This window comes from Numida meleagris, chromosome 3 (assembly GCF_002078875.1).
Source record: "Numida meleagris isolate 19003 breed g44 Domestic line chromosome 3, NumMel1.0, whole genome shotgun sequence".
In the NCBI taxonomy this organism is placed as follows: Eukaryota; Metazoa; Chordata; class Aves; order Galliformes; family Numididae; genus Numida; species Numida meleagris.
In genome coordinates this window covers 57,912,573-57,924,891 of record NC_034411.1, presented here as the reverse complement: position 1 = coordinate 57,924,891, position 12,319 = coordinate 57,912,573, and the positions used below count along the sequence as shown (strand labels likewise).

Sequence of the window (12,319 nt, the reverse complement as noted above, 5' to 3'; positions counted from 1 at the left end):
ATGGATATATTCAAAAATAATTTGAGATCTAGTCATTTGGATTTGAAGGCATAAACTAGCTGATGGTCATGAAGTCTAAGAATTTGTGGAAGAGAGCACTGATTTTACCAAAACCACCAGCTTAATGTGTTAGAATGAACTGTATTTCCAAGGAAATATGTATGTAATGTACTCTGCAGGTTAGGGAAAGTTGTTCATGATCTTCTTTATACCCAGTCTCATGATACATTACAAATTTACGAATATTCATACAAACATGAAATTAAGACTTTGTAGGTTTAAGCACCTTTTAAGGAAATAATCTCAGTGTAGATATGAGGCATTATTTAAACTGAATGATGCTCAAAGTCATTACTGTACATTTGGCAAGTTTCAAACCGAGATTAGACCAGTTAATACGAAGAAAACACAGATATTTTGTGAGTACTGATAATCTCTTTAGAAGGGCTAATAACTCACCTATTTTAGTAAAGTGATCTAGAAATTTGGCACATGAATATAAAATGTAATGCATCACTGAACAGGCAAAGTATGTTACATGTGTACTATCCAATTGTTGTTTGTCCTATAAAATCAAGACTGTTTGGGGGAGAAAAGCAAGACTGCACAAGATTGTTATTTCTCAGCTCAACTCTAACATATACGCAGTGCAACATTTGCTCCAATTTTGGCACTACGTATGATTGGAGTTTTTGTTTTTAAATTTATAGTCACAGTGAGGAAAAAAAGTGGATGTACAGATCTGATCTAAGGAGAGTTAGATGGCACATGGAAACAGCTAGAGTTAGGTTTTAAGAAAATAATTAGTCAAAGAGAAGGTTGTTAGCTCTTTCTAATGTGAATTGCTTTCTCAGAAAATTGAAGGATTTTTTTGCCTCCTTTTTTTTCCTTAAAAAAGAAGCAGCTGCAAATACCACTCTGTGAGGTTTAAAATAGTGTGTTAGCTCCCCTCACTTTAATAACATCCTTGACATATAAGCAGTTCATATTCTTGAAAAACATAAAGATATGTCTGTGGGCATTTACAGCTCAACACAAAAGAAGAATCCATTATTTTTTCAGAAAAAGTACAAATAATTTGACAAAATGCTTTTAAAAAATTGAATTGTAAAGGGTTTTTCTTCTGTAACATTGCAATTATTTTTGTTATGTCTTTTAAAAGCATATCTTAATGTTCACAGTTACTTTTTAAGTATGGTCTGTAGATTCTTTTTGAATATAGCACTTAAAGTAACAATCAAATGGACTTAAATCACCTAATGAAGTAGGATTTAACCCAGCTAGAAGGATCTAAAGCCATACTTTTATTTGGCTAAGAGTCTCAATTGTTGGTATTAGTGCACAATCTACCAAATGCCTGATAATTTAATATGGGGACTAATGCTCTCATTTCAAAGATACACTTGTTTTACATGCACACAAGCAATAAGTAGGCAGCACCCTTTGTAAGTAAACAGTAATTCTGGAGACAGGTGCTTCTGACTCCCCTGTGTCAATGACTGAAGAGTATAGTGCTTATTCAGCTGCCCAAATGCATGGCACCAGCTCTGCAGGGCACAATGCAAAAAAATTTATTTCCATAATGGTAATATCCTGTAGAGAAAAAAAAAACTGTTCATTAGATCAGCGCCATTTTGTTTTTCCTTTATTGAGGATGTGTTATGTGTTTCAGGCAGTAATACTGTTAAATGTATCAGCAGCATATACATGAGTTTTTGTAAATGATAAAACAGTTTTAAGGTGTTTTTCAAAATGTTTTTAATTAAAATAATGAGTTTGAAAATGCCTACGCATATCAACAAAACTTAAGGATTCTAAAGCACTAGCTTAGGGTGTAGGATGAGCCAGTGATCCTAGAATTGATCTGGAGCCTTACCCATTGTCGAAATTAGATCAGACTGCACTCCTACCTCACAGCTTTCACACTGGCCTTTTCAAGTTGTCATTTGCTTTTTCAATCTATACCTGAGCACATCAAGATGGAATTTAGCAATCAAAGCCAAGTTTACCATTTCTCTGTGTGCTTTGTAAAAGATGTGCTTGGGTGACGTGTAGCAAATATTAGTCTAAGGAATAGTGTAGAGTGCTAATATGAGGGGGGGGGGGGAGGGGAGGAAGCTAGAGAAAAGTTTAAGTCAGAAAACTAATTTTCTGAGCCTGTGATGGATGCTGCCAAATGATTTAGGATTTTTAATCCTTTGAGGTGAAAGGGAAGAGTAGAAGGGACAGTTTTTCTTTAAACTTAACAGCATCTGTTGTTACAGGTAGGACAGGAAACCTATTCTTAGAGGACTAATTCCTGTTCTGCCAAAAAAAAATCATTTAATTTGAGATCGGGCCAAAGGCAATATGTGAAAATACAGATCTACTGCTGCAATTTTTAAAGAGTGCACTGGATTCCTAATCCTAAACCCTAACCTTTCGTATGTTTAGATACTGTCTCTTTTATTACAAGACCCAGTCATATGAAGGAAAAACTTTGGTTAGGGCCTAATATACAGTATACTTATCCTTGTTTCTTGTTTCCACCTGTAAAATATAATTCAAACTTTGCTACTCTTCATGAATACGTTTAGCATGCTGCTAGATGTATACCTTGTAAAATGAATTAATGCACTTAAATGCAAAATACTCATTTTTATAAATTGCATAGTCTGAACTGTACATCTGAGATCAGCATCTGAAAACAGTCACAAAATCTAGTCTGTTGCAAGACTGCAGCACTAAACCTGTTTTGTGGTATTCTGAACGCTGGTTTTATTTAAGCAAGCTATTGTGACAATTGTATGTTGGAATATTTCTCTGTTTTATATAGAGAAAAAATCCAGCACAAAAAGCTGATGTGCGTGAAGTACTAATTCTTACAGCTCTTCTCTGGAACTGATTCTCAGCTAACAACAGAAAATTAGAATGTACCTTGCAAGCTTCTTACAAGTCTGTTGAGAGAATGGGTTAGGTGAGCAACATTCAGAAACTTTTCCACATATGTGTTCTCTAATTGTGAATTTGTATTTTTCACCTTCTATTTAGGACTGCAAACACAACACAGGTGGTTCATATTGTGATAGATGTCTTCCTGGTTTCTATGGTGATCCTACTAAAGGAACAGCTGAAGACTGTCAGCTGTGTGCTTGCCCACTAAATATACCTTCTAACAAGTAAGATGTATTATTATTATGAATTCCACTTTTTCACTTAGTAAATTGTATATATTTTTACACTTATACCATTGTATGTATATTTGAGATTCTTCATGCTTTAACTAAGGAATGTATTCTGGCATATAGGCTTTTATTCTCATTTTACAGTTGTATAGAGCACTCAGCATTGCTGAGAGACAAAGATCAAGACTAAAGGTAAATAAGAGTAGGCTAGGAAGAAAAATTCTGTATTTTGGATAGCTGCTCTTTTCATTGAATCAAAAATAGTGTTTGATTTTTTGTTCTTCTTTATAGAGTAGTTGTTTCTAGTTTTAAAGTTGAAGTTACCAATTTGATTTTTTTTCATATTTATCATTGATTTTAAAATCACATTATATTGATCAGATAAGACTGTTATTTCTTCTGCTTGTAATTTTTCTTTTCTTTCAGTTAATGTTCAATGATAATGTTGACTGATAAAAACCAATCATATCCTGGGCTGCAACAAAAGAATTGTAGCCAGCAGGTCGAGGGAAATGATTCTCTCATTCTACCCTACATGGAATACTACATCCAGGTCTGGGGCCCCCAGCACAAGAAAGACATGGAACTGTTGGAGTAGTTTCAGAGCGCAGCCAAGAAGATGATCAGAGGGCTGGAGTACCTCTGCTATCCGGAGAGACTGAGAGAGTTGGGCTTGTTCAGTCTGGAGAAGGAAAAAATTGCGGGAGGGAGAATTCCAATACTTAAAGAGCAGGAGAATTTACAGAAAAACTTGAGAGGATGTCTTTATCAGGGAATGTAGTGATACAAAAATATCTTTGAACTAAAAGAGGGTAGGTTAGGAAGAAATTATTTAGTGTGAGGGTGGTGAGGCACTGGCACAGGCTGCATAGAGAAGCTGTGGATGCCTCATCCCTGGAGGTGTTCAAGGTTGGATGAGTTCCTGGGCAGCCTGATCTGGTGGATGATGTCCTTGCCTATAGCAGGAAGTTTGGAACTGGTTGGTCTCTAAGGTCCCTTCCAACTCAAACCGTTCCATGATAATGTGGATTCATTTATGTAACACGGAAACACTAATCAAAAGTCTGATCTAAGAACAATTTTCTTTACAAAAAGTTGTTTGTGCTGCTTTCTACCTACTGTTTAAGGCCAACCTGAGACAGAGATTAACTAATTTTTACTCTCTAATAGTTCATGCTTAATGCCATTGTAGCCAATAAAATTGTGTCATATTCCTTCCCTGATCAGTGCAATTTTAATCCGACAATTTATGAGCAGAAATTCCATTGGATTGTAAAATGGAAGTCTTCTATTATCACAGCTCTATAGTTGGTTTCACTAGATATATCTGAGTTTATGCTTGCTGCTCAGGCATGGTTCCTTTGATGTTCTCATTGCTTTCACTTTTCAGAATTTCCTCGCATAGTTAGTTAATCTTCCTATTGTTTGAGAATGCTGTACTGATAAAGCTGGAAAGACACTATCACATTTACATCTGGTGCAGGCAGATGTGTAACAAACCAAGTCAAATAATTTGAATTCAAGTTTTTATTGGCAAAATGCCTGGAGACTTCTATTATGTATTCATCAGAGTTCTGGCTGCTTTCCTCCTTTTTGAAATTGAATAAGAGAGTCCCCTCTGTAACATTTAGCTTACTTGAAAAACATAGGTACCAAACATATAAATGTTCTTGAGCTGTGAAAGTCTGGGATTCCCAAGTCCCTTGGAGTTTAGCCCTACATTAGAGCTCTGCAATAGCTTCTTATTTCTAAAATGGAAAAAAGCAAAACTGCAAACCTCCTCAGGCTTTCTGAAACTCATACTGTAAAGCTCAAGCTCTCATTCCTCAGCAGTTCTAGGCTTAAATTTGTTTATGAGGAAAAGAAAAGAGTCTATTAAATATTTAAAGTGTTCTCTGTAGACTTAAAATAGTCATTTTTCTACCTTACCATTATAATGTAACTTTAGTTGTCAGTGACCTTAATGTATTAGGAATATAAACAATTCAGATTCTTTAACTCATCCTTCATGTGAACAATCAAGAAATTTTCACCAAGCATATATCACTGTGCAGATGTGATATATGTTATGCTATTTCTGCACAACCTTACTAGTAAGTAATTTATGTACTAAATACCTAAAAATGGTTGTTTATATGTTCTAACTCCTATTTCATTTCTAACATGTCATGATAGGGCATCTGTAGATCTTTAAGTTCAATACGAGGCATCTGGTGCACAGAGAATGTTGTTCATGAACTGAACCTCTGAGATGTAGTTGTACTAATAATTTAGTGCTGACTTTTATAACAATATCTTTAAGATATTTGTAGTGTTTTTTACTGTACCTGTGTCTTTTCCTCTGCAGTGCCATTAAAGTTGGAGGAGAAATGTTTATCTATTTCAGAAATGTGACGGTTTTGTTCAATAGTAAATTTAAGCTGATTTAACTGCTGCTTATTAGGTCATCTGTTTTCTAATGCCATATATGCAATTCCTGAAGCCAATCATGAAATTTCATTCTAAAACATAGCAGTAATAAGTGACTTGCCAAATTGCAGAATATACAGCTCTGGGCAAAATTAGGAAATGAAAATTATGTTTTCTAGATCCTGCGATACATCTTCTTATTTTGTGCAAATTTCTGTATTTGTACTTTTATAGAATCATGAAGGTTGGAAAAGACCACTAAGATCATCTAGTCCAATCATTAACCCATCATCACCATGCCTACTAAATGAGATCAATATCCATATTCTAACTGACATATTTAATGCATGGAACTGGACTTCTTCTTTCTTTTCATTAATTCAGCACTCAGAAATTATTCTAACTTTCTTAGTCTTTATGGAGATTTAAATAAACTGATTTTTTTACATAGAAATCTGATAATTTCTATGACAAATTTTTCCTACTAAATGCAAATATCTGAGATAATTACTGCTTCTGTCTTGAAGTGACAATAAATTTAATATTTACTAAATAAAGATTAACAGAAATGTTGTAGTGCTAGAATTGAGATGGAACATATTTCACTCAGCCTCTGAAATTAACAAGTAACATTACAGCATGTGAACTAGGAAATGTGGTTGCTTTCAGAATGTTAATATTTTACTGGAGAATTACATGAGATTGCAAATATAGTTATTCCACACAGGTGATCTCTATAGCATACTTGTCATCTTTTAGAGAGCTCTGTCTCCCAGTGTGGACCAATCACATACTTATATCTATACTGTGTCTGGTACTATGTCCTGACCTGTGTTCTGTTTTTATTTTATGTAAAACTATAAAAAGATTGATGATGAACCAAGAGAGACTAAGATTTTTTGAAACTTGTATTAACAAATCAGAACATACTGCTTGTTAGCATTTATTACTAGTGAATAATGAGATTCTAAATCTCAGTAAGATAAACTCTCATTTTCTTACCTTGCTATTACATATTTCCTTTATAGCATGCAAATGGGAATTTCTCAATATGTTAAGGTTTAATGTTCAGATGTAGATTGACTATCAAGTCAGAGAAAGAGTGAAAGAACTCAGTCTGAACATAATCCCTAAAATATAGAAATTATGCTATTAATGATCATTGGTTAGTGAAAATAAGTACTTAGTTATAATATTCTCTACAATTTATGCATTTGAATTCAGAGGACTCAGTGGATCTGTGGAACAGTCAATCTTGAGCAACACTGTAATGAACTTTGATAGCATCTCCCTGAAACTTTCCCATGTCATTCTTATGAAAGAGTGAGATTAGAATGGACAAAGAGCATCCCATTTGAAAAGTCAGGTGCTGCTGATTAGATTTACTGATAATGTGTACTTCAGTTTAAAATTGCATTTATTGCTATATAAAAATTGTTGGGAAACTCCCCAAGTTTCCCACTGGAAACCCCCCACGGCGCGGGAAGCCTGACACTCAATGTGAGGTTATGCAGCTTCTTCTTTATTGTGACAACACACCATCTTATATAGCATATATGCTTCCAGGGATACAGGGTCCAGGGATACAAGCTCTATGCAACGCACACGCTAACAAATCGTTGCCCGAGTAATCACCATATATGGGATATGTTGTTAACTACAATACTATGGATACAGAATACTATGGATATGCTGAAATATACTAGAACACACTGGAAACACCACATTCCACGTATCTAGGGATTACATCATTACATCATAAATCATTAGTAAATCAGTAACTACGTGCTGCCGAGCAAGCTATTTCTCAACAAAAAATAGAACGAACAATTATTTCTTCAATTGGCTCCTCATACATTCCTGAATCTATTCTTAATTGAATGTCATTGCAAAATAATACAAATATAATTCTTATGGAAAAGAGAAAAATCCCAGTACCTATCTGTGTTTGCTGGACCTGACTTGCCTACATTTTTCTTACTGGTTTTTGTCTATGGGAGATTGATTTATTGCTTTATGACAAATGGGATGTTTATAAATGAAACTATAGTAGAAACAGAAGGAAGAATAACTGAGTTCAGACCATAGGGTGGGTGACTCCTGAGTAGTGGAGTCCAATCATCAGCAGGTAATTATGTTACATGATCCTAACTAATCTCTTCTGGCCTCCCTCTGCCCATTATTTTCCAGAAACTTTCATTATATATCCTGCTTTAAATTATCCAAGGTCAAATGATGTCTATTTGTTACTGTAGTTGCATAATCTTTTACCTGAATGTAACTTCTTTCTGATGTTTTTGTTCATCGTATTCTTTCCCAACTACTATTTTCCTAAGTTACAAAAGCCATTTTCAGTGTCTTCTTTTCAGATAGATGCCTTGTTTTCTTCTTGTGAACACTCTACTGTGCACCTGCTCTCATTCTTTTCTTTTTCTATTAGATTGACCAGAATTGTTTTCAGTTATTTAGATGAAGCTCTATAAAGGTGTTCATGTTTCTGTCTTTATTGATCACTTCAGAATGATAGGAGAGCAGGTTACCTCTCCTTCTGTGTGTTTTTTTTTTTTTTTAAGAGTCAGGAGGTTTACTCACAAAGTATGTTAAGGGAGGAAGAGAGCAAAACGCTAATAACCAAAGGAGCAGAGTTTGAAGTTGAACGTGATCAAAGAGAAGTGGAGTTTGCAAATGCCTATGGTATCCCTTATAAAATAAACAAACAACAAAAACCACCAGCTAAGAAAAGCATAGCAAAGAAGTAAAGCTCTCTAGTCTGCAAGCTATTCTTAAACATCAGTGTTCTGGTCTGGCCTGATGCGTCATCTTGTTGGCACTGCGTTTACTCAGATACACTCACTTAGAAGCTGCACCAGATATTTCCCTTTTTGCCCCACCCCTTTCTTGTTCACTGGATTCTTTCACAGTCCCATATACACAACGTTCAAATCAGTCATCCTTCAGAAGTATTTATTTGGGGACATATTATGGCATAGCTTGTTTTTCCAGGCCCTCAGGGGCACAAACAAACAGCTGTACATTCCTGCCTTTTTAATGCTATCCAGACCACTCGGTGGCAGGCTCAGGTCCTGTAATAACAGGCTATTGGGATGCTGCCATCTGTTACTCTATATTCGATGTCACAGAAATAGCAGAGTCATTCCAAATTTTGTTTGCTGGAGTCAAACCTAAGCTCCATGCTAGACTAGAATCACATTTCTAGGGCACTATTTTGCAAATTAATGATCTCTGAAGTGGGACGAGAACTGTGATGCTGACAGTCTTTTCTTTATGTTTCCTCCTTGTCCCTCTTCTTGCTCAATATCAACAACACAGCTTTAGCCCAACATGCCATTTTGACCGAAGCCATGGATTAATATGTGATGAATGCCCAGTTGGGTATGTGGGACCACGCTGTGAAAGGTGAGTACCATGCTTTTAACTGTATGAGATCTGAATCAAAAGTATTTATCACACGGAACAGTTCCTTCCTTTTTGCTGCCTCCCCTTCTCATCTCTGTTCCTGTTTTCTGAAATTTGCTGAAGAAATTCCTGTTCATCTTCCTCTGGCATAGCATCCATGTATTTACATACTTAAAAAGTCTTTTTCCTGCTTTCCATCCTTTCCCTGAAAAAGTGATTGTTTTATTGCTTTATGGTAAATTACAAAGCTTCAAAGAACCATTTGCTGAGATGTAATAAACCTTTCTAAAAATTATTCTTCTAGCTGTTCCATGAGTCTTTTGAGGTTTTTTTAAATTATTTTGTCTCTTTATGTCACTTGGATAGTTAGAGCATGGTGAATCAAGTATTCAGTAAATTATTGTTCCCTCTTCTTGAAAAGTTGAAATGCAATCAAACTACGATCCTTGTAATAAGTTATTTGTTGGTTTTAATTATTTATAAAAGAATATTTTACCTTTGCTACTTCTAGTTTCCTGTTGCAGCCTTTATTTAGCAAATACAACAAGATAGGTTTTAATGACAACAGAGAATCTCTCTTGGTTAAACATGTAGAAAAGCTCAATATATTTCATGCATTTTATTATTACATTCATGAAAAGGCAAATTTTAAAAGTCTCATTATGTCTTCCTTTGGCTATGACAAGTCCAAATGATGTGCTAGTACTGAGAGAGAAAGTTCCCTTCACTGATAACCCTGTCTTCCTTCTCATATTCTATTACTATGAAAGAGTCACACATAGAATTTAAGTGAAACAGAAGGAGAGTAGAAGCACTAGTGTTAAGCTGCCAGGAGCCCCCTTCCACAGGTGGTGAGAATGCAGAGGCAGGGGAAATCATCACTGTATCTGTGCATCTTTCCATCCTTTGGGATTTCATGTGGGTAGAGTATCTTTAAAGAGCAGTTAGTTTGCCAGGGAACCGCTGCTAGTTGTTTGGAGGTCATCATGAATCAGCACTGGCTTTGGCTCCGTGATCCACCTCCCTCGTGACCCTGCGATTAACACGTTTTTTAAGAGGGACTGGGGGATCCAGATAACAGTCTATCACCTGACTAGGTAGTTGTAGGGGGATGAAAATGTGGCATTTCTCTATCTTAGCTGACTTCTGCCATTTGTCACTTCTGTGAGCTGCTTGCAGCATTTTCCAACATGTACCCTAAAAATATAAGGCTTCTGAATGAAGACTTTGTAAGTCAGGGAAAAGTACTGGATGGGGAAAAGTAGGAGTGAATCAAGAGAAAGAGCCAACCAGGAAAGCAGAAACTTGTCCGTATGCCGTGAATCACCCTCTAGTCGTATCTTTCCAAATTACATTTACGACTACTTCCTCTTAAATCCCCTATTGTGCTATATCTGTCCTAAAGTGAGAGTGTAGGCTGTCACCTGTTTCCACCCATCATCACTGAGACTGCTCCTGCTGAGTACTATTCTGCTTGTCTTTTCCTGTCTTGGAAGTCATCACCTTTCTTTAAGCTAGTGGGCTGTGAAGTTAATGATGGCAGGAATAAATCACTTTGGTGCAGAGCACTTTGGTGGCAGTTTGTCAATCCAGGGTCAGTGACAGTTTCCATTAGCAGCAAGTGCTATTTCTGAGTGGAGCACAGGCTGTAGATGAAATAGGAGAGAATCTGAATAAGTGGCAGGCTTGGATTTTTAGCATAATTTCCTAAGGAAATAAGGCTAGTGTGATCTTTTACTGTGATCTGGCTGCCCACAAAAACGTTTGAACTTGTAGGTCAATTTCAACCAAATTTGACAGAAGAGTAGAAGATCTCACAGATAATAATTGTTCCAGAAAATTTTGTGAGAAGTGGCTGAATAGAGGTTAGTAAATCAGGACACGTCATAGGTAAAGGAGAGAGTACCATGTGATCTTACACCTAATTAACCAGCAGAGAATACAAGCGCAAGAGAGCAGGAGCAAGTGAGCAAGAGAGTTTATTAAATGTTTTGCCTATAAGAAAAATTTCACAGGGCAAGGAAAAGGCACAGCTGTAGCCTCAGGGATTGCTTACTGCTGAACAGCAACATCCTGCTGCAAATAATCAGCCCTTAGCCTTGTAACCATGAGATATAAATCCACTGGAAATTAAACCATTAATTCCAGTGCTCATGGAACAATTCTCTTTCATTTATAACAAGCTGCTTGGAAATGCCCACAGTTGTCAATAATAATGAACAGAAGAAAGTACGTTGCCTTTTGCTATAATTAATAGGTGATTCTATAATTGCTGAAAGTGTTTATGGGGAATTCTTGGTCATTTTAGCAACTGCATAGTGACAACTAATCTGAGTCACACAGTTGGCTAACTGAACAGTCCTAAATTATCATTTATCTCTAAGTGTAGAGAAAGCCTAGCTTTCCTATTTAATCCTTTTCCCCAGTAAATGAGATTTATATTCTTCCTTTGCTCATTACTCAATTTCCCAGTGGGTACAGGGTACAGTACAATTTCTCCTATCTCTGTACAAAAGGTTTATGAGTGTCAAAAAGTTGTGCTTTGAGCCTAACATATTTACAGAATTTTGAGATGCATTTGCCAGCTGCACAGCCTTGATATTGAAAAGAGCCCACAGTTTTAGGGAAAAGAAACAAAATGGGTGAGTCTAGCTTCTCATTTAGTACTCCTTCATTTATGAATATAGTTGGAGAAACCTTTTCCTCCTAGAAGTGGAGAGGATAGGCCCGTGTAACTTTAGTGGGAGGAAAAGGATGAACTGTTTCACATCCTTCCTCCCCTCCACATCCCAACATTCCTCAAATCTAGCACAGAGTGCCGCCAGGCACTCCCTTCTGAGTCTCTTGGCTTCAATGTGCTGCTGCTTCTACCTAATATAATTTTTTCCCTGGTGCCAGAATTACAAACCAGTATTGCGGTGCTGATGAGAAAAGGATCAAACATTCAGAATGTTTTATAAAACAAATGTGTTGTGCAGAATTGTTTACAGGTTGCAAAGATAAGCACTCTGACATCAGAAAATGCAAGATAGATTTATGGCTGGTCATACAACAATAACATCTGTGTTATGCGTCTGACATAAGATTTTTAACTGCAAGTTCACAGGTTGTTCCCCACAGGACTTTTACTCAATTTCATACACAGATTGGGTGCACGTAATTTTCAAAGCAACTGTAAAAATAGTAATTTCATACTTTCAAGTGCAACCCACATTAAATCTGTCTCAAAGTAAAGATTGCCATAAAGACATAGTATACGATGGGCCTGTGTTTGTGTGTATTTATGTCTGTATACACACCACTACGTGGGCCGCGATGAAGAAAATTAA

At 36.2% G+C, this 12,319-nt stretch overlaps 1 protein-coding gene across 3 annotated transcripts in view; it reads left to right on the top strand.

Moving 5' to 3' along the window:
• LAMA2 (laminin subunit alpha 2) overlaps positions 1-12,319 on the top strand; it is a 353,391-nt gene that overhangs the window by 205,467 nt on the left and 135,605 nt on the right. For all 3 annotated transcript variants that reach the window (XM_021391626.1, XM_021391625.1, XM_021391624.1), the window contains exons 17-18: positions 3,031-3,158; positions 8,904-8,990. In XM_021391626.1, coding sequence (XP_021247301.1) covers positions 3,031-3,158; positions 8,904-8,990 — 215 coding nt within the window. The remainder of the gene's footprint in view (positions 1-3,030; positions 3,159-8,903; positions 8,991-12,319) is intronic.